The following is a 23,935-nucleotide window of genomic DNA, read 5'->3' as shown; positions in this document are numbered from 1 at the left end:
AATCTGCACCTTGGCGGGGCGGCGTGTAAACTACTGCTGCTGCGTTTTTGCTCTTCTCAGAGCTGCAAAGCAGACATTAATGAGAGAGAGAACAAGTTGAACATCACTTTTGGTGATTCCAGCCGTTTGAAAAAAGTGTGAGGCCTGCGGGAGTGTGAGAAGTCCAAGCTGGAACGGCATCAATGGCCCTCCAATTAAAGTAGCTGTGAGCCAAGCATTTATTTTTACTATCTTAGAGTTCACATGTGTCTTAAGAACATGTACGGGATATGTTTTTTCGGCCTGACTATACCCGGGAATATTTTGTTTAAGACCTTTTCATGGAATGGTAAAATTGGCTTGTTTTAGTCATTGCTCTTATCCCAAACCTAATGTTTTCAAGTGGATATTACATACTATTTAAGGGGCCAGCAAGTCTCTAGCGAAGCCAAGTCTAATTGTGACCATGTACACTTTCAAAAATAACCCTCAGAGCAATATCATGCATTTTTATTTTTCATCAGTCATCTGAGCATTCATGAGTTATCTAACATCTATCATATAATGAAAGTGCTCATGTATTAATGGTCGGAAAACATTGCATTGGAAGATGCAGATTTAAATGAAGAGCCAGATTTAAATGAAAATAATGCCAGGAAGTTTTGGTGTTCTCAAAGGAAAGAAACAAAATCACCATAAGAGCTGGCCCTATGACATTGGACAAAAGAATGTTCATATATAATCAAAGCCTTTATAGTAATTTAAAAAAAAAGATCTCTTTTGCTAGTTCTTGTTATGGTAACACATTTTGAAAATAGGATAGCTTAAGTCTCTGTCAATCTTTTTTATAAATAGTGATGATGAAACATCAGCAAATATGGTCATACTTAACCCACCCCCCCACCAAAAAATAAAAGAGCATGTGTGACCAAATTTTGAACGGTGCGACCAAAAAATAAGCTTAAGCAAAAAGAGGAGCTGGGGATGACAATCTTGCTCTATAATGGTTTATTTTATTTATTTTTTTTCTGTTTCTGATAGTCTGTTCTTTTCCGGGCACCACGGTTTCTTGTATATCAAATAGGAGTCACACGATGGTTTCAGATACTGTCAAATCATAAGGAGTGTTAGACAAATATGACACTGTCAAATTCCCCTTTTCCAGCACCAAAATGTTCTTCTCATTTTTTGTGCTTTTCAGAGCATGTGAGCCAGTCAATGACTCTTATATGCAATATCGCCTTCCAATTTACTTAGCGCCTGTGCCCATTTAATCTGTGAACAGACAAACAAGAGCGAGATTGCGCTATTAATTGCAATTCCCGGGGCACTTTTCATCCCATCTTGGCTTATTTATTGTCTGTTCAAGCCAATCTGCAGCCCCGTAACGATCCATGCTCGAACGGATCGATAGCGTGGATGTGCGGCTGCATGTAGGGGAATGTACACAGAAGAGGAGGAGGAAGAGGAGGAGGGTGGGGTCGGCAGCTTGAGCTCCACCACCGGCGCGCCTCTGCGCGCATTTGTCGCCTGACGAGCGACTGATGTGAGCCCGCCGCATCCCTCAACTTTCCCGGCTCTTCCTCTCCACTTCCACGGAGGACGGCACTCGGGAGACTCCTCGGATAGCCAGGTCGGACCACGGGCAGCCTTGGGCTCGCTCTCCCGGCAGCATGGAGGGTGACGTGATGGATAAAGTGGAGACGGCGACGACGGTGTGTGACTTGGACCCCAGCAGCGGAAGCATCCCGGCTACCAAAGTGGAGATCTCTGTCTCCTGCAGGTGAGCGGATGCCACGGCCAATCGGATGTTACGATATACCGGTGTTTCGTGAAGCAACGGCGCCGCCTGGGAAACTTTGACGATGTTACGATGACTATTTTTTCCTGGATTTGTCTTTTTCTCAATCAGATTTGAGGGTAGAGTTTCTTTTGTTGTTACACATTTTAATGACGTCCTTGGGGATTTCCAATCATTTCATTGCAGTTTTTTTCACAAGGTTTAGAATTTTCAAGATTTTAATGCCATGCTTAATCTAGGATTGTGCGAGAAATGAAACTTGGTAAATGCTTCGTTTTAAAATTAATCATAAAAATCAGAAAATGTTTATAATGGGCTAAATTGTAATAAGGGACGTTTTTAGGCAATGCTGGACAGAAGAATTACTTAAATGTAGCATTCAAGCAACTTATGAACAAGCTATGTATTTTCCTGCGCAAGCGACGAATGTTACGTTTCCATCATCTGATTGTGGTTGTTCAACATTTGCATTTCAACCATTTTTATTGCGCATTTTAGCATCTTCAATAACCGGCTTCAGCACATCAATTATTAGTATTTCTAAAGCTTCGTTGCAATTTTCTGTCTATTTGGGTATACGTTTGATCATTTGCAAAATCTGATGGCTGTGTCATTTTTTTTTTTTTTTTACGTAACATTTAGCGTTTGAAAGAATTGATGGCAAGATCAACTCAAACTTGTATGAAATCAATTTCAGTATTAGTCTTGTGTTACATAACATTTGTTTGTGCGTGTGCTTTGGAGATATTGACTTCGTCGGAGTTTAGTGGCTTCACTCCAGGTCAGCTCCGACCAGCCGCCCTCCCACCGGGGTCGTAAGTGCTTCACGGACCTGCGAAGCATTTGTCACACTGGCTCAAGCGCTCAATTTCTCCATTTCTCATATTCGATTCTGGCTCAGCAAAGACCCCTCCTCCAAATACAAGCTGGATGCAGAGGGTGGGGCAGGGCAGCCTTTGAATGCTGCTCTCCATCCTCGCATCAGTTGGCGTTTAGGACATTTTAGCGGGTTGTTCTCGCCGGGCGACGACGATGTGTTCATTATTCATTCATAGGTTCATTATGGATGAGTTTCAGTTCACGTATGAGAGAGACACGCAAGAGAGGAGCTGAAAATGAGCTTCCCCGCGTCTTCATTGGCCTCTTGTTGTTTGTGCTCTGAATCCGCCGTTTACTGGTGTGGCCTGCTTACTTTGATTGAATTGCTCTGGTGGAAACCCGGAGGCAGTGGTGTGCACGTGTGTATGTACAGTACCCGTCAAAAGTTTAAAAACACCTTCACATTCCTATGTATCTCGAATGTAGTTTTGCTCAGTGAAAAACAATGATGAGAAAAGCAAACCTAATAACACATTTCCACTTAATTATGCCTGCCCGACGTTTGCAATTTCTCGATAATCTACATTTTTTTTAAAACACTTTAATCATTTAGCACATAGGTGTCAAACTCCAGTCCTCGAGGGCTGGTATCCTGCAAGCTTTCCGGTTTTCTCTCCCCAACATACCTGGTTCAAATGATTAGTTCATTCACAGGGGCTTGAAAATGATCCTAATCACTTGAATCAGATGTGTTTGAGAGAGAGGGTTCAAAAACATGCAGGATATCGGTCCTCGAGGACTGGAGTTCCACACCTATGATATCGCAGGATGTTATTTTCCACTCGAGCGATGTTGGAGGTTGAAAACAGCGCACTTGAGTCAGCTTGGTTTGTTATTAAGGGGCCAATAACAACCGCAACTGTGTCAGTTGTGCCATTTATGTCTTTTAAACTGACCTTGAAAACTAATCTGCCCTGCATTGGCGATTGAACGTGAGTTCAGAATTACATTCACCGTGCTGTTTATGTTAGGAGCAAAACGTGGCGGCAGTAGAAAGAGAAGTCATTTCAGTCTTTACACCACAGCATGCTTTTATGATCTTCTTCAAAATAAAAGCCTACCTAGGCATTCATGACACTATTATTTGGTAAAATTGATATTGAAGTCAGCGTCGTTTTTACTGTTATGCAGCGCATGAACAATTGTTGCTGTGACTCTGGCAACATTATTTTCCTCCACGGCTGTGAACTGAAATTTATTGCAGATCACAAAGCATCAACCATATTTAAAGCTGACTCAGAAAATACCAAGATGTCTGTTTTTCGGTCAAAAAGTGGCTATTTTTTAAGATATAAAACATTTTGTTTGGGTTAACGTTGTTTTTGTTCATCAATATTTCTTCAAATGTCAATGACTTAATTATTCAGGAGGTTTTTATGTAATAAAATAAAAAGTGATCAGAGAGTGTTGTCAAACTTTTGACTGGTATGGAATGTACTGGGTGGAAATGTTTGCGACATATTGTGTGTGTGTGTGTGTGCATTTGTTTGTGTGTGTTTGACAAACTCCTGTTACAGAATAAACGAAATGAATCTCAATCAGGAGACTCTTATTAAAGTGGATAGAGAATTATGTCAAAGTTTGATGATTAAAATGGGCATTGCATGAAATTGAGCAGACATGTTTATCATAACCGCATGCATGATAAAGTCTCATTAATCTTTGCATGAAATTGAACAGGGTGCCATATTGGTATCAGCCAGTTTGGCCAAATTCCACGGCAACTCCTACTTGGGAATACAGCCAAATGAATCGGAGGCAGAAATCCTACACAGATAGGTGATATGAGTGCAGATCGGCCTTTGCTGATTGGCTATCAAAAGAGGGTGGGAGGGCCTGTTGATCGTTGTGTGCGTAATGCAAAGGTAGAGACACAGTTCAAAGAAATCAACGGTCATATTATTGATTCAACGAAACAATGGCATTTGTAATCTGTACATTTTGCACAGATCTGGTGGTAGCAGCTGGAACTCAGTTTGTCCCTTTTGAAGTACGATTATTACCCCCCTCCCTCCTTCCCTCCTTTTTTTTTTTTTTTTGGTACTTAAAGCTTGCAATGTGTGTTGATGCCTCCAGGCGCTGACGGTCTGCAGCTCCCTTGTTTGTCATTAGCGTCTCTCCAAACAAAGACTTGCTTCTGGCCATGCTCTTTCAGAATAGAAAAATAATATCTGTTGCCTGCGAGAGCTGGGAGAGATTGTTTGATTCAGACCCTGGCGCACTGATTCATTTCCACACAGGTCAGACCTCTGGAGACCAAAGTGAGACACTATAAAACTTGCACATGGCAATGAGACATTTTCATCAAATGAGCCTTCACTCAATTTATTTCGACTAGCAGCTGTGCGAGAAAGAGACTTCAAACTTTTTAAGGCTACCCCCAATGTATGCTTACAGAATGGGTTTTAGCACTTTTCTTCAATATATATATATATATATATATATATATATATATATATATATATATATATATATATATATATATATATATATATATATATATTTTTTTTTTTTTTTTTTCAATAACCGTACATAGTTTGACTCCGAAAAAAAACATATATTTTTCATTTTTTTAACTCTGTGGTTACAAAGCTGCTTTATTTTGTCAGTGTAAAGCTGTGTTTTATTGTGAAAAGCAAACTGGATTTTGCTTTAAGCATCTTCTGTTTTCTTTGGTAATATCACTGTGCAAGAGAAGATATCAATTCAATACTTTTTTTGTATTTGCATTACTAGTTATTTCGATATGAACAATAGCTCCTCACAAAGTTTCTGGAGTGACCCCCCGCCCAAAAAAAAAAAAAAGTTTGTGCACCCCTGGTTTAAATTAATTGTGTTTGCTCATTGTAATTTTGGATCAGAGAGATGGTAAAAATATTTTTTGCGCTTGTTTAGCTTTTAGGATAGTAATTAGCATCGAGTTGGCAATGAGCATTTCAGGAGCAACTAGCGCATTAGCTCGCACAAGTTAGTATGCTAGCTTAAGTCTGCTGTTTATCATATAAAAGACAAGTGGGGCATGTTTTTATTGTATTTAATACATTTATTCAAAGTAGTATTTTTTCATTAGTTTCATCCCTTTGAATCATCTACAATGTATAAATGTGCAAGATTCAACAGGTGTTGAAGGGCTTACCTGTCTGGCCACTTTGGGGCTTGTAGCAAAGGAAGGATTGTATGCCTTATATATTCATCCCAAAAATAAAAATGTAAACTGTACTGTTTTTAGTCCGTGCACGTTAGAACCTTAGAAATATTATATATAACACAATCAATTAACGAATATCAATATGCATTTCCTTAAGGCTTTCTGAATGTATACTAAGGTATAGACAGCAGATTTTCAGGCATGTTGAGGCCCCCCACTGGGTGGTTTGTGGCTGAGAGGCTTGACAATGCTGTGTAATTTATTTCATCAGCCTGAAACTGCAAGATTGCTGATCACTTGGAATTGAATTGGAGTGTGTAGCCCTGCAAGTGTCCCTATATTATCTGCCAACATTGCTGCGAGAGACTTTTGGAAGAAGAAAAAAATGTGATGCGAGGGCGGGCGTCAGACAAGGGTCTTATCAAAGCAAGTGTGAATCACCGTTACGGCACACGGCATTGCCTCGAACTTTCTCATTGGTTTTGCTCCAGGGTCAGCCAGTGATCCTAGCCTCGAGCGCCTCGTCCTCAAACTAAGGGCTTTGTGCCAAGTCGTTGATAAGATGACTCGTCACAGTCTGGTCTCCAGACGTGGGACAGCAAGTCGCACGACTTGGAGTCGGACTTGAGCTGCCAAGTTTACGATCTTTGTTGATGCCGAGCTGCAGCAGCCATCCCATCAAAAGTCCTTGTCTAGTGAAAATAGGAACTGCGTATCTTTTAAATTTGACTCACGGCCGAGAACAGGGTTGTTAAATCGTTCTGAATGAGTTATTAATGCGGTGAGTGAGTCATTCACTGTCATTCGTTTTCAAAGCAGTTCCCCATATTGCCAGCCTTTCTCGAGCAATTTGACAGATCTTTCAGGACTACTCTTTTTGTGACAACATAATCGGTGAACCACAAAATGAAAAGACTGTCTTCTTTCAACAGAAGCCATTATTTGTGGTCAGCAAACGTTGATTTCACCCAAAATGAAGATATCGCCGCAAAGCGGTGAAGACAAGCTTTTTGTAAAAATGAAACATGCCAAAAAAATCAATCATATTTCTGCTAATTTTTTGTTGTTGTTGTCTTTATGACACCTCACACAAGATTGGGATTGTAACATGAATTCGCCGTATGGCGGGCAATCCAAACCTATGTTAATTAGCTAATGCATGTAAAACCAGCAAAATTGTATATACATATTAAAAATTGGTTCCAAATTAGTATCGTGAGTGTCATATATATTATACATGTATACAATGGAATAACATCATAAATAAAAAATATATAAAGGATTTATTTACCTTTGAGTGATGTGATGATCTTGTAATGGCCATATTCCCTAGTGAGGGTAGCCTAGCCTAGCTTAACCTTCTTCGTATTTCTTTATTATTTCCAGCTTTATTTCCATATAAATCATCTTCTTACTTCTTTCTTTAACATCACTAGCAATCTTGGGACACATGGCTGACCAATTCAAGTATACATTAAGCACTCAAATGCACTATAAATGAGTTTTTGCTAGCGCTCACAGGCGAACAAAGCTTCAACGCCCCGCTATTTTGGAATCCGCGACGCTGACCAATAACTTAGTCCTTCCGTCACGCCAACCAACAGCACATCAGTATCTTAGGGCATTGTGATGCAGACCAATAGGATATACTGTACATACATATATACAGTGGACCCCTGTGTTACAACTTCCCTGGTTGATGTTATTTTCATGTTGCGACCTGGAATACTGAGTTTTTTCATCCCCTCTTTATGACATTTTCCAGGATTTGCAACAAAAACAAATGTCATGACCCCAAGGTGTTGGCAGTATTTGTGTTGTTTTGCCTCCATCTGCTGGCGTTTTTAGGTAATTGAACTTATTTACTATTGCCGTCTAATTGCTTCCATGCAACGTGTGACCACAATGCTGGTCTGCTATTGGTCAGCGTCTCCTAATGGAGATGCTGGTCTGCTATTGGTCGGCCTCGGTCGTTTCAAAATGGCAGAACCGTAAAGCTTTGTTCGATTGTGAGTGGTTACAAAACTGTATTTATAGTGCGTTTTACTGCTTAATTCAAAGTTGAAAGGGTTAGCCAAGATTGCTAGTGATGTTAAAGAGAGAAGTAAGAAGATGATTTATATGGAAACGATGCTTTAGATAACTCTTATTAGGGAATATGGATACTTATCCAATATGGATACTTTTTGGGACAATTTTATTCAATCGGGTGCCATTGGATTTTTTTTTTTCAATCGCTCTGAAAAGGTTTGGAAACACTACACTTTACACTACACTTTACAACGGTTTAGTTGCAGTGATTGATTGATTAGAACAGCCCAGCATTGAATCAATACATTCCATAGCAGGGAGGAGGGCGGGCTGGGGTAAGTACAAAAATCAATTTGTTCCACAGGGACTCATTATCTTGGATGGTTCTCTCGTTAGGAGCAGGAATGAGGGTTTCTGATTTTTAGTAAGGCAAGACCTGCTGCACTACTTTTTGTCATATGTAAATATCCATTTATGTGTAATACTGTTTGTAAAAATACTTTTATTTTATACTTTTTTGAGATAATATGAAAATTATTTGCTCAACTCTTAAGTACTTCACGGCGGCTCGGGAGAAGAGTGGTTAGCTTGCGTGAGTTTTTTCTGAGCACTATGGTTTCCTATCATATTCCAAAAACAGGCATGATAAGTGTATTTGATGCTCTAAATTGCTTTTAGGTGTGGGTGTGAGTCTGTGTGGTTGTTTATCTCGATGTGCCCTGCAATTGGCTGGCAACTAGACGGCGTCCCCCGTCTTCTGCCTGGAGACAGCTGGGATAGGCACCAGCAAGCCAGCGACCCTGATGGATGGACTTAAGTACTTCAAAGGATTCTGACATTTAGTGAACTGACCCGAAAGTCATTTCATGGTATCAAGTGAACCTTTGAATCTTAAAAGTCTCAAAATCATAATCTAAATAATAAATAAATAAACAAATAATGATAAAAATAAATAATAATAACAAAAAATATTTTTTTTAAAAAAGAGCCAGAAAGTATCATATTCATTTTTTTCCATGCTCTTTTGCATTTATATTTTGTATTTTCATGTAAACATGTGTGCTTTTTCTTTTGCGATGCATACATTTTGAGATTAATTATTGTATCAATCTCAAAACTGTACTTAGTGATGCAAAATAGTACAAACATTGCTGATATTTAATATATTTTTGGCCTCAGGTTATTTATCACGGCTGATATCAGCTGTTAGTGTGTCTCATCGGTTCCTATTATTGGCCGAAAGGTACTGAGAGCCTTACGGGAAAAAAAAAAAAAAAAATCATTATTAAAACTGTAATGAGCTTGTGAGCTAATTCTGAAAAATAAATGAACAAAAGTGAATAACAGAGACATGGTCAATGAAATTTGAAGTGAGAATGGCTGATGTTGATTACTCGATGTCATCCTAATGTGATCTCACCACGCCTTGATGGCTGCTCGTTGCTTCGTTTTGTATCATTTGTAACATAGTGCAGGCGCAAAGCGTTGACAGGAATGACAGGGAAAAGCCAAGACTGGAAACAAGGCGATCCCTCCTGGCTCAGAGGGCTCAAGCTGCTTTTGTCACTATTTTCAGATGGCCCCTACGGCTCATGAGTGTGTGTTTTCTGAACACCCCGCTGTTTTAAAAAATATGAAATGACTGACGGCTTTTCAAGTGTTACATCATTGCAAGGTTTTTCCCTCGGTGCCAGTTTGAACTTCTCACAGTCAGCGGATTTTTGCACAACAAAATCGGCTCTTTTCACACCATCAAAGTTCAAGTCTGTCAAGGTGAGAATATTCTCTTTTTGGCCAAATGTTTGCATGCTCAAAAAAGGGCACAAACTTGATTTGATAGCACAACTGGATGTGAAAGCTGATGTACTGTCAAGGAACTATGTTGAAGTGAACTGAAGTTTGCCTTTAAAACAGGATTCTGGCTTCATAATAGGGTTAAAGCAGAAAAATAGTTCTTTACATGCTAGTGACATCCATCCATCCATCCATCCAGTCATTACTGTAGCCGTTTATCCTCATTAGGATTCGCTGGCTAGCTGGTGCCTATCCCAGCAGTCTTTGGGTAGTATGCAGGGGACACGCTGGAGTGGTTTCCAGCCAATCGCAGCGTACACAGAATCGAACAACCATTCATGGACCAAATCACACCTAAGGACCATTTAGAGTGTCCGATACACCTGCCATGCATGTTTTTGGTGTGAAGCCGGAGTGCACGAGAGAACCCACGCAGGCTCGGGGAGAACATGCAAACTCCTCTCAGAAAGTCCGGAGGGAGTAAGATTTGAACTTGGGCCTCTGAACTATGAGGCAGGTATGCAAACCACTCTTCCAACAAGTCACTCATGCTAGTGACAGTTTTATTAAAAAAAAAAAAAAAGTGATACATCTAGCTCCTTTTTCAATGTTATTGAAGGCTCGTTGTGACTATGAGTCTCCCTCCAGAGCATATGTTCCCACCCACTTGTGTCTAAGCTGCAAATAAACCACTGGCTCATTCATCCATATCATCCCATAAAACAAGCACCCATAAAGATTCGATTGCATTTTTTTTTTTTTTTTATCACGAAGAAAGCTCTTCATCACCAAGCCTGGCAGTTAGTGTAGCATAGTACTACCTAAATGAATGTAACTTTCCAAATAGTACAGAAAATACAGTACTGTTGAAGGTCTAAGTTTTCATGAAAATCCTTAAGGTTTCTGAAAGTTTTAACATTATTTATCATCGATGTGAGCCTCTGTAGCAGTATTCAGAGTAATTAACATTGTCCTTAAAATTGGTGAATAATTGAATAATTAGCTTGAATACGGATGCAATTAAAACATATTGCACATTAACCCCTGGGGGAAATTTTTATAAAATTTATAAATAGAAATAGATATAGATAGATAAATTGCATAGATTGTCAAAACATGTTAGCTTTCAAGAGCCTATCCTGCCATGCCTTCTAAATGCTTACAAACGGGAGGTCGAGAGTTACACCCTGCAGATGTCAAATTTAGCCCATGTCGGGCTTATTTACTGCCATTAAAAAATTGGAAATATTGTCAATTTTGCACATATTGAAACCCCAATGTTTTATCATGCATTTCTCCCGATATTTGCATTAATCCTTTCAACGGCAATTCGCGAACAGGTTGCATTTGAAATTTTTGTCTTGAGACCCCAAAACCACCAAGGGCACGAGAGGACAACAAAGACATTTGCAAGCACTTCAGTGACTTCATTGAGTGACTTAGCCCGATAATAATGCAAAATTCTTGCTATGCATTGTGGCAGTTGTATTCGATCCAAGAACTAAATATTGCAGGAAAGCTTTCATTTTGCTGCAGGGAAGTGTTTTATTTCATGCAACGCGTAACGTTATATCTGCATATTCCCATCTGTGAAATCTGCAGCATTAAATAGCTGTTGACATGTTTTTTTCTCACAAAATGAGAATTCTTCCAAACGAAACAGTCTTGGAATATATATATATATATATATATATATATATATATATATATATATATATATATATATATATATATATATATATATATATATATATATATATATATATATATATATATACTGTCATATATAGTACATATGTATAGATAGAGCTGATGCCGATGAACATTTTGAGGGGTTGAAAGATGATGTTATGTCCCTTTGTTGGCTGATGATAAGGCCAGGTTAGTGTTAATTTTTAAAATGCTGTTTTTTAAAGAGATTTCTGACTTTGGTTAGTATATATTTGGAATGACAAGTAATATTATTGTTAAGTTAATCGCAATAATAGCATAATCATACAGCAGTCAAGTGGTGTCAATCTGTCCGGGATGCATGCGCTGCAGGGAAAAAAAAACATGTAATCATGAAGGCTCATTATTGTAGCTCACTTAGTTATTTAGATTGTTTGCTAATATAGCCAATATAGACGCTTACAGCCTGTGTTTCCTTCATCATAAGGCTTGTCTAAGGCTTTCATTTTTTTGGTGCCGCCAGACAGATTACTTATTTATTTGGTTCAATACGGATCTTCAAACCTGCTGGGTTGCGGACCCCTGCTGTAGTTCTTGAAACATCGTTAGCTCGGCATCTCCTCGGTCCATGTGGCCGCTGAGTAGCTCAGAAACCTGGGACTTCAGTAATGTATCATGTTCTAAACCCACTTCATGTTCTAGGCCAGTAATGGCATCCAATTTTCAACCGCCTCGACTACGGCTGACTAGTTCCAATATGCTCTGCTGCCTCATTGGCTCAAGGAAGGACAAATGAGAGCTTGAAAGTCAAGTCAGGAGCAGAGAGTTTCAAAGTTCGGGGTATGACGGTCGAGACAACGGGAAAGACAATGAAAGAGGGTTTCCATTTTCGAGAGTCCTATACTTAGCGTTGTCCTGCACCCCGTGGCTCTTTTTTACCCTTTTCAAGTGAGCAGACACTGCATCTCCACTCACTTAGCGCTCTCTGAGTGGCACTTCTTCTTTGTTTGACAGCGCCTCAAGCAGCTTGGGACCAATCAAAGCAAATGGGAGGGACGGACAAACCAACAGAAAGTAGAGCCCTGGTGGAGGTCGGCCGAGACGCTTCAAGTGCACGTTATTTTACAGATTCCGGTTTGACTCCAGGCCATACTTTAATTCAGCACGAATGAGAATATTGCAAGTGAGGTCGAACGGTGCGGAAGTAAAGGATGTAGTAGGACTCAATCTGGCCGTTATTTTGTTTTAAAACTCAAGTATGGACCTTTTGAGTAATTAGGCAGCTACCTCCATTAGTGTGCATTGTTGGGCGAATGTGAGCATTTGTAAAGCACTTTGAATACCATATGGTTTAGAAATCGCTATGAATGTCCTTTTATCATTTACAATTAGCATGAATCTCTTTAAATTGTATGCAAAAAGACAAAATGATTGATTTTTTTGTAGTTTGTATTTTTTTTGTATATTTTATCCTTCTTAACATAAAAAAGAAACAAACATGGGTATCTTAAAATAAAAAATACTTTTATGACTTTGTTATTTTTGAAAATCTGTAACAGTAAAGATTTGAAGTGCCCAAAATAAAAGTTATAAATAATAGAGGGATTGTGCCACCTTCTGCAGTAGATGTGCAGCTACACTTTATTTAAATTTTAATAGAAAAATGACACATTTGCTCAAAATTAGGTGAGTAATTATGAACAATACAGTAAGGTGGTGATGTGACTTTCTGCTTCTACCTTCTAGGCATGTAATGTTAAAAAAAAACTGCATTATTCAAGCAAAATCATAGATATATTTTAAATTTTTTGCCCACTTTTTGATGTGTCTCGGCAAATCTAGTTTACAGTCAAAAAGCAAATGTGTTCCATAATCAGTTGCGTTGCCGACAGTATGTTCGCTTCATGACAAGTGCTGATGTGGAACGCAAAGCCTACTGCCCTATTAGACACAGAGACATCTGTTGACCTTCACTTTGGTGGCACCAGGCATCTCCACCTCATTCGTCTCCTGCATCTTCTTCATTATTCATCGTTATCTCTACAGCTCCACGGCCTCACAAGCATGTGAAGGAATTTCCATTCAAAATGCTCTTAATTTTAAAAGTGGAATGTAGATGAGATTTCTTCTTCTTCTTCTTCTTCTTCTTCTTCTTCTTCTTCTTCTTCTTCTTCTTCTTCTTCTTCTTCTTCTTCTTCCAAAGCCTCTCTGTCCTTATGTTTGTTGATCTATGCCTGCCTCTGTCCATCTGCCTCCAGCACTTTGTTACGTCCGTTTTTTGTCGAAGTGCTCTTGAAGTAAAGTTGAGTTGACTTTTTTTTTTTTTTTTTGGGGGGGAGGGACAAACCTGGCCGATGCATTAACATAGGCATGTCACCCTATAATTTAAAATCACTTACGGTACTTTAACCTCCAGGACACCCGGTCATGCAATGATCAATTGCAGAAACCTAGCTGGTTTGTAAATCCATCACACCTATTGTACTGGCTGTCTAGCGCTAATAAAGGAGGGGTTCTCCAGCCCAACGTCCAACTTTGCATACTTTATTCGCGCTAGCTCGGCCAACAGCAAAATAATGAGGATGAAGTAATGACTGCCTAAATGGCTTTCATTGAATAATTTCAAAAACGGTATAATATAATGCTTATTTGCCAGCCGAGCATTCCCAAACGTGCACACGCTTCCAGAAGGCTGTTATACAGACGTGCATTTTATTTCTCATGCGGGTGGCTATTTTTTGGGCTAAAATGATAACAGTTTGCAAGAGATGCTAAGCTAATACACAGAGAAGCTGATACACAGAGAAGCTGTCTGTCAGGGGTTTGCCTTTTCTTCTTTTCCTTGAAAATGGTGCTGAAAATATTCCAAAAGGAGACAGGTCATCTCGAGTCTAATGCCTCACAAAGCCACTTCTGTTAGCTGTTCGCACGTTTCTGCGGAAGAGGAATTCATAATGACAAGAAGGCCAATGGCACCCTGTTGCTTGGTCGGATTCTGGCAGGAAATCTCATCTCTATTCATTGAATTCTCTCCGATGCTGAGAGGAATGAAGATTGTTCCGAGCTGCTTGCAATTTATATATTGGTAGAACTCCCCTTAAAAGTCCCTAAAGAGACCTGGATGTCATGTGGTGGAGTTGATAACAAGGTGCCTGAGAGTGAATGTTAAGGTGGACTGTTGTAACTGTACCCAATATTTAGTTCTTTTTAGGGGAATTCCATCCTGTCCAAAATGTATTGTCTTAGCCCTTGTGCAGTATTTTGTTTATTTTTGGGTCAATTTCTTCCATATCACTCTCAAATTATTTTAGTCAAGGGATAGCACACTCCTGCTAATGTGATAACTATAAATGGTCGTGCCATGTTCAACTTTGTTGTCACCGTCTGGGTGAAATTTCTGTTCCCTGCGGTCCTCTTTCAATACCTTTCCTTTGATGTGAAACACCTTTGATGTAACAAAATTGAGGATTGGTCCAAATACTGCAAAATGCTCAAAGTGACCCCCAGATATTTGCAAGATTTTGGACCAAGCCCCTGACACCAAACAGGAAGAACACAAGAGTAAAAATATAATGGCAAAAGTTATGATGAAACCTTTTTGTCAAACAGAATGCTGCAGAAATTAGCATTAGCATGTCAAGACGTGAACTCCAGAGCATTCTGACTTGTATTTGTTTCTCTTGCAGGAATCTCTTGGATAGGGACACCTTCTCCAAATCCGACCCATGTAAGTTCTTTTTGCTCTTCATTTATTCATTTTAGCAATTTAAAATGCTGTTCAAACCTGATCTAAACTCATGCAAAATTCACTCTAAACCTCATTTTCACTAAATTGCAATCCAAACCCGGTTTAAAATTAGAAATACATTTCAAACATGATTAAAACACATTTGAAAGTCAATCCAAACGTGATCTAAATTCCATTGAATCTCAGTTTAAACCTGATCTAAACTCAAGCGAACCTCGTTTTACCATAATCTAAAATCAGAAATTCTACCTAAATTGTATCTAATCACGTATCACGTATTTTAAACTTCATATCGATTTTTTTGAACCTCAGTCTTGTCCTTTTTTAAGATCATTCGAAACCAAGCGTAAACCTGATCGAGCCACTTTATAAACGCTGTCTGAGGCAGAATTAATTTGAGACTCAGTCTAAGTCTGAGCTAAACTCATTTGAAACTTAGTGTGAATGTAACATAAACAAAGTTTGATCCTCATATAAACTCTTCCTAATGTGAAACAAAAGATCTGTGACTCAATTTCCGGGAATTCTAGCAGTAAGCTGCAGAATGACAGCAATATTTTGCATACTGTAATAGGAAGGAGGTCTAAACCGCTTGAGTAAACAACCCTCTGATGTGGATCTGACAATCAACCTACTTTGTATTCATCAACGCTGCGCTTGGCCATCCTCAGCATCATTTGAGTTCGTAAAATCGAATAGGAAGCTGGAAAATCCCGCCGTGAAGTAAATGTGTTTTGGTTACCCGCCTTTAGTTGTGGTTGCAGGTGCCCTTTAAGAAAGCTCTCCACACGACTTTGATGCATTGTGGCATCAGGGGGTCCATTTTAAGCGGGTGTGGCAGGGTAATTTCGAAAGTATGGAAAGAGGAATAAAAAGTGTTTGAGGAAGGTGATTGATTTATTATAAGTAAGGCATGGGAGCTATGACAAAAAAACCCCAGCCATTTTAAATTTTTGCTTTCCTTTCCTTATAGAAAAAGCAAAGTACGTATATGCTATTCAAAATAGGTTTTTGCTCTGAGCAGCACAATGAGTGAGTGAGTGAGTGAGTGAGTGAGTGAGTGAGTGAGCGAGTGAGTGAATGATTTGCATTTGAGATTCAGAATTAAACTCTCTGCTCCTCCCATGTTGCAAAAAGATGCATGCTTTGTTGAATAAATACTTAATTATCCATATGGTAAAACAGTAAGATACCAAATGTTCTTAATTTGAGAAGCATTAATTATAACATTTAACATTTAAAAATAGTGATTTCCTTTTTCTAAATGAGCCTCTTTACCTCAAAAACATATCACTTGGCCTGTTTGTCCCTTCTCAAAAATCAAAAGTGTTCCAACAGCAAATAATTTGTCCAATCAAAATGGCGTAGCCAGTGCCTCTATATTGCTTTTAAAACAGATGTGAAATTCAAGGCCTGTGGGCCAGATCTGGCGCACCATATTATCTTAGGCGGGTGGCAAAAGCAAATAAAGGAAGTCAAGTTCCAAGAAAAATCTGTTTTAAAATTCAATCTTACAGTGATTTGAATGCTAGTTGAACAAACATTTATCAACTAATTTTGAGTTCAAATCTAGCTATCCATGAGTTTGTTGGGTACTGTATATATTTTATTTCTGGAGGTCAGTCCCCCAGTTTTAATGGCCCTGTAAACTGGAACTGTGATGTGGCCAGCGTTTTATCTTTTGAGATAAAACGGTTCTTTTGATTTGTTCTGGCTGCTTCTGTCTTCACAGTGGTGGTGTTGTACACGCAGGGTGTGGAGTGCAATCAGTGGCGAGAGGTAAGACCCCTGCCCACCCACAACTCCCCCAGTCCACACAAATCACCTACCTCTTATAAGACACACTTGACCTCCCACCATGTGTTTGCGCCTGTGTTTACATTGCTCATCACAAACATTACGCCGTCTAAAGAGCTTCCATGCACTCCATGCACTGACTATTGACCACTGGCTCCCAAGAACCTGTGGTCAAATTAAAGCCAGTTTTACCACAATGACATTATAAAACATGGATGGCTTATTACTTTCTTCTAGACACGTTCCCACTTCAGTCCACTAGATGACAGTAATGAGTACTACACGTTGGGTATTAACTTATAAACTGCAATCTTTTTTCTTATTTTTTACACTGTGACTTTCTGATGAATGATAAAGTAAAACAAATCATTTCATTTGTGGCTCGATTGGCTTCATCCTTGGACGAGTAATCTTCAAAAACAAGGAAACCAAAACTTGAAAAAGGTTGGGGACGGGAGATCGAGAGGCGAGACGGTGCAGCGCCTGCGGTTATGCGGCCGCTGTACCGGTCTGTCGCGGTGAAGAAGGAGAGGAGCCGAAAGGCAAAGCTCTTGATTTACCGGTCGACCTACATTCCTGCTCTAACCTATGGTCACAAGGTCAAAAGAACGAGATCCCGGATACGAGCGGCCGAAATGGGTTTCCTCCGCCGGGTGTCCGTGCTCTCCCTTAGAGAGCTCATCGAGCTCATTCTCTGAGTTCTCCCTCAGAGAACTCATTGAATTCTTAAGCGATTTGGACTGCGATTGACTAATTACAAAGATAAGATCTGTGAGGCAGTCGTGTTAAATCCACCTGATGCTTAGCAACATTGGGTGCAGTCAGAGGTGAGATCAGGGAACCTTCAGGCCTGCTGGTGCTGCTGACAGCCCAGTCAAGCTGTAAGCTATTGATAAAACTAAGTGGTGCATGTAATGTGATTTTTGTTTTGGAGGCTTGGTGAGTTGGTTGGAGTACCTTTCGCCGACCACCTCGTCGCCATCCAATTATTCCTCCAAAACGACACGTGTTTGTATATGTGGTAGGATAACAGCTTCTTTAGTTGGACAAAAATATAATGTAGTCACATCAAGTCATGATTTGATCTGTTGTATGAATGTACAGTACGTTCTTACACAGATTTATTGTACCATCTGCCAGCTAATAAAATTGCATTTAAATGTTCTGCCTCTTGTTCTATATTACTGAAAATAGTTATTAAAGTAGTCATACATTAATTACTGCATTAGTTGTAGAAGAAACCACTGGGGTTTAAAGACTGAGCTCTGCTGTGAAAAGCAAATTCTTCCAGAGGATTGAGAACCCTCAATTGTTTAATATTGCCTATATCACTGGTTCTCAACCTTTTTTTTCAGCGCTATTGGGTGGGCTATTAGAGGTGGGCACTTCCTCTGTACTGACGGATTTTCCATTGGTCTGTCACCAACCGCCAAATGCCGAAAAGAATTTGAAATCGTCGGACTAAGACTGACAGAACAGTAGGCTTTGTTCATATAATGGAACTAAAAAGCATCACATTAAATGTGATGTAATCCAACAACATACTTCTTTGATACAATTTACTTGTTTCCCATGTTCCAGGTATTTGGCTTCATTCTCTGGCATCGATGAGTGTTTCACTCTCCAATGAGGATAGTTGCAAAAGAAGAAAATGTACATGGTTTATTTTGTGAATAGCCATTTGCAAATAGGCAGGGGTTTGCTGTTCATAAAGGATTATTTTCAGAGAAATAAAATGAAACTGGATAATTTCCCAGAGCACACCTGATGATGTCTCATGGTGGTGCTTGGGAATTACTGATCTAGCGATTCTGGGAAATGGGCGAACACGCCATATCCCACTTGCCAGTGGTCCAAAAAAGCGATCTCCTTGACTATTCTGCAGCCCGGTCCTTAGAAGACAGGAGAGTGAAGAGCATGACATTATGTTTTTTTTTTTTTTTTTTCCATGCCCTGCTCAACCTGCTAATGATTCCTCCCCCTTTCTCATTCTCATTGTTGATAAAAGCTGATGTTCTGCAGTGTAGTTTCACATCAAGTGAAACATCTTAATTTTTTCTCTCTTTCTCCAAGAATAGCAAATAGCAGTTGCATGTTAACAGCCTTGGATGAGTAAAACATGTCAGATAAAACGGTAACAGCAAAATGTGTCTGGTCCACTAAGTCTTATATTGAAGCAGTGGTGGTGTAAAGGCGTTGTTAATTGAATTGGTGTAATTGGAGCCGATGAACTGTTGTCCTTCGTCTTGATTTTCTCCTTGCAGCATGATTGTACCATCATTATGTGCTGCTAATCCAATCCCAGTTGATGAATTCTCACTTGGGGGGGATAATATCCAAACTGTGATATATACAGTGTATCAGCCTTTGTATAGATTCTGTTTTTGATTACATTCATAGTTGTAATGGATGGATGGATGGATGAGTGGGTGAATGGGTGCGTGTGTTGTTATATATATATATATATATATATATATATATATATATATATATATATATATATATATATATATATATTTAATCCGTTCCACAGGTGGGATCGTGACGTGAACTTGCTGTATTGCGGGCAATTCAAACCTATGTTAATTAGCGAATGCGTGTAAAATCCCAGGTAAAAACATAAACATTATATACAGTGGGCCCCCGTGTTACGAGATTAATCTGTTCCGCGATTGGGCACGTAAGGCGAATTCACCATATGGCGGGGAATCCGAACCTATGCTAATGCGTTAAGAACCCCAGGTAAAAAATCACAATTTTCATGGACATATTCAAAATTGGTTCTAAAATACTATAGTAAGTGCAACGTATATATAATATACATGTATACAATCAGAAAACATCATAAATAAAAAATTTAGAAAGGATTTATTTAGCTTTGGGTGGCGCTTGTTTTGCCCATATTCCTTAGTAAGGGTAGCCTAGGCTTAATTATCTCCAATTATCTCCAATTCTGATTGTCTTCACACTTCAGTGTGATAATATTCAACGCCAGGTGTGATTGTCTTCACATATCAGGTGTGATTTCTTTTTTTTTCTAACAAGTCAACTGTGATTGCAATTACGTCAGTTGCGTTTGTGTTATTGTCAAGTGTTATTGTCTTCACATGTTTGTGTAGTTGTATTCAAATGTTAGATGTGATTGTCATCAAAAGTCAGGTGTGATTGTCTTTACAAGTCAGATTGCATTCACATGTCAGTCGTCGAGGTCAGAGGTGACTGACTTCATATGCAGTGTGAGATTGTGTTCATGTCAGGTGTGATTGTCTTCATGTTACTGTAATTCCATTCAAATATCGGTTGAAATGTCCTTTTCATTGTAGAAGTCAGATGTGATTGCATGTACAGGTCAGGTGTGATTGTCTTCAAAAGTCAAGGATGATTGCATTCACAGGTCAATGCGACAGTTTGTGATGGTCTTAACAAGGACAGGTGTGATTGTGTGTCAAGTCAGGTAGAGCTGTCTTCAAAAGTCAAGTCTAATAGTCTTCACAAGTCAGGTGTAATTGTGTTTACAGGTCAGGTGTGATAAATTATATTTGGATGGTTTCCTGTTCTCAATATCCTTATCTTCAGTAAGCAATATTGATCCAAAAACGTGAGTTGATACACCGGATTTTCCATGTATAATTACCGTATGTGTCATTGCACGCTTGTTGAACTTGTTGAACTTTCATAACTCCCGAGCCTGTGCAACAATGTCGATCAAAGGCAGGTGTATGGCGTTATATTTGTGCCACAATTACGCGCGCGCAAAATTTTGAGCGTTGAAAATAAAACTGAGCGAGCGAAAACAGATTTTGAGCGCAGAAAAAAAGTTCTTGAAAAGAACTTTCTCGCTCAAAATTCCTTTTTGCCCGCTCGCAATAGCATTCTCGCGCTCAACATCTCACTCTCGTTCGCGATACTCCTCCCTCCCGACAGAGGGCTATCCCGAGCGAGCAAAAAGGAATTTTGAGCGAGCAATTTCTTTTTCTGTGTTCAAACTCCATCGGCACGCCCTCAAACTCTTATCATTACGCGCTCAATAGTTTTTTTCTTGCTCTCAAAATCTGTTTTCGCTCGCTCAGTTTGATTTTCTCCGCTCAAACTTTTTTTTTTCACGCGCTCGTAATTGTGGCACAAATATAACGCCATACAGGTGTCCCACGACACGCGACCATTAGATTTAGTCTCTTGGTGTGGAATGACTCTATTGATACAAAGCTCAGATAATTGTTCAAATTCCATACACTTGTAGCATTACCTGGTTCACCGCCCCATCGTATTCGGTCCTGCTTAGCATTTGTCATGTCTTTTCCTCATAAGGTCTAGTCTCTTTATGTCCTATTTGCTAAATGCAGCCATTGCAATTTCGGAGATATTGATATCTACATGGGCATCGTTAGCTTGCCCTGAGATCTCGCGAGAGGATTGGTCCAAGCGTTGTAAACTGAGCAGCTTGTGTTTCATGGAGCCTGGCAACACTAGCTTGCTCCAATCTGACTGGATAAAACATTTTTATCCAACTTTTTAAATGAAAAAGCTCTAGTATAATATATATCAATGGAAGAGCATTAAAAAAAAGAAAAACTTTTCAATGTGATGAAAATGTGAGTGTTGTCGTCCAAGGTGTGATGATGCTGCGTATCTCAAGCACTTTTGTTTTTGCTGCACCCTCCTACATAAGAGAGAAGCTCACATATGATTTGAAAAGATTGTTCACACTGTGTTTTAACAAACCAGGTGTGGGCAACTTGGGCCATCTGTAGTTAATGACTTATGCTGGTCAAAATCAGAAATTCAACAGTAAACTCAGAGTTCTGCAGAATGGTACATAAAATAGCTCAGGACTTGAAGTAACAAAACTGTACTTTTAATACACTGCACATTGTTAAACGTTTGGACATAATGTCCATGGGAGATGTACATCTGATAGGAACCTTGAATATAAAAAGGGACACTGAGTGAGGAAAAATGCAGGTACTTTTGTCAAGCCATTTTTGGTTTTTGGACTGTGAAATATGTAATTATACAGTATTCATTCAATATGGAATTATATTCAACATTTTACCATTCAATGGGCGGCTTGCTGTCGCAGTGGTTAGCACGTCCGCCTCACAGTTCGGCGACCCGAGTTCAAATCCACCTCCCTCCGGCTTTCCTGCGTGGAGTTTTCCCGTGTCTGCGTGGGTTTTCTAATGGCACTCGAGGTTCCTCCCACCTTCCGAAAACATACATGGCAGGTGTATCCGTAGGTGTGATGGACACCTGCGACCCTTTTGATTCTAAGCGGCTGTAGGAAACGCATGAATGAATGGATTCTACCATTAGTATGCTTAACAAACACAGGCTTCACTGTTATGTCATTGTGATGTATTGCATTCGGATTTTATCAGTGACAAAATATTGAATATATCATCTTCTTATGTTGCAATCCCTCCATGTTTTGACGCAGTTTGGGAGAACGGAGGTGATAGACAACACGCTGAACCCAGACTTTGTGCGGAAATACATCCTCGACTACTTCTTTGAAGAGAAGCAGAACCTGCGCTTTGACGTGTAAGTTATCTTCTTTGATGAGCTCCTCTGAGGACGCTTCGAGGTTGACTTGTGCGTGCTCCACATGTGTGAGCTGCTTCAAGTCTTTCTTAAGTCTTTCAAATACTCAATAGCTTACCTGCTCATGCTCATGTCCAACAATTCAGGAGTTAGTTGGTATCCTGCAATCCTTTTTTTATGAATTCGTCAAGCAAGAGATATTTTAAACCTTTGAAACAGTAATGTTTTAACACAAATACACTCTATATTTAATGCACTGCAAATTGCAATTTTTCTGAAAAAAAAAAAGTAAAAACTTGGACACAAGGATATGCATGTATGCATGACTGTACTATTTAATATATACGGCGATCCCTTGTTTTTTGTGGTTAATGGGGACCGGAACCCTCCCGCGATAAGTGAAAACCACTTTAGGTCGACGTCGAAGGAAAAAAAATAACACTAAGCACTAAGGGCGCAAAAGATAAAGCGTAAAGTAGCAAGGAAACACTGTATATGCACTGTATATGTCTGTGTGTTTATAGATGTGTGTAGTATATACATACATATGAATGTACACATATGTAAGCACATATGTGTACATATGGTCATTCGTATGCAAAACGAAACAACAGTTGTGGAATTGATGTTGTTGCATACTGTGAGTGTACACACCCTCATACTTGCTCACAAGTGATGAAAATCAGGCAGTCATGTCAAAATAACTCACCAGATATTTGCCACCATTTAAGGTGGTTCTGATTAACCTCAAATACATGTTAGCTTCCCTATTAGGTTTTTAGTAGCATTTTTGTTTTAGTTGATAGAGGGTTTTTATTTATATAAAGATCAGGGTGCAGCTCTTTCATAGTGCCTGTTAAATAGTCATATTCTCACTGTTACTATACTTTGTATTACAAACTTGTCATTATCCATCAACATAATATAATGAAAAAAAAAGGTTTTATTGAACCATTCCAAGAGTTTTTGAACCTCCCGAAAGGGAGAAGCTTCGAAGGTGTTGTTAATCTAAACACAACTAGGACTACCAAGTGATGTCACGACAGTCGACACACTATACGACAAGAAACATTCTGGAGTACGAGGAGCAAGATTAAAAGGGACAGGGGCCGCCAGGGGTGAGCGTTTTCAAGCCCTACACTTTGAAATCAATCAGGATGTCAGATAGGGCCGGTGACATTGAAAGTGGTAACTTTGACTGAAGGTGCCACTCAGAAGCCATAAGATGACCTGACAGAATACCACATAACAATTATTGGAAATAAAGACTTGCATGTTTGTGTACCCCGTATCTATATTTATGTACTGTATATATTTGCTAGACCAATCTTCAGACGTGAACAGTTAGCTGTCAGTTAGGACTTTGCGTTTGTAGGCTGAGCATTATTTGCCATACCAAACAGCCTAATTGTTTCTTTTCATTTCGAATATATTACATTCAAAATTGTGCCTTACAAATCTACTTCTCATGCTGAGAAGAAATTAACTATATATCCCCATGTCCTTATTCACTCTTTTTCTAACCTGACTCTCAATTCTCCTCATC

General features: G+C 39.3%; 1 protein-coding gene across 2 annotated transcripts in view; it reads left to right on the top strand.

Moving 5' to 3' along the window:
* The first annotated feature begins 1,530 nt into the window (after nucleotides 1–1,530).
* Nucleotides 1,531–23,935, top strand: part of cpne5a (copine Va) — a 95,180-nt gene continuing 72,775 nt past the window's right edge. For both annotated transcript variants that reach the window (XM_088407822.1, XM_088407821.1), the window contains exons 1-4: nucleotides 1,531–1,762; nucleotides 14,990–15,030; nucleotides 16,784–16,830; nucleotides 22,286–22,389. In XM_088407822.1, the coding sequence (XP_088263948.1) occupies nucleotides 1,653–1,762; nucleotides 14,990–15,030; nucleotides 16,784–16,830; nucleotides 22,286–22,389 (302 nt within the window). In that variant the 5' untranslated portion in view covers nucleotides 1,531–1,652. The remainder of the gene's footprint in view (nucleotides 1,763–14,989; nucleotides 15,031–16,783; nucleotides 16,831–22,285; nucleotides 22,390–23,935) is intronic.

This window comes from Hippichthys cyanospilos, chromosome 2, assembly GCF_059441005.1.
Source record: "Hippichthys cyanospilos isolate Australia breed blue-spotted pipefish chromosome 2, RoL_Hcya_1.0, whole genome shotgun sequence".
NCBI classification, from domain to species: Eukaryota; Metazoa; Chordata; class Actinopteri; order Syngnathiformes; family Syngnathidae; genus Hippichthys; species Hippichthys cyanospilos.
This window is presented reverse-complemented; position numbering and strand designations above follow the sequence as displayed.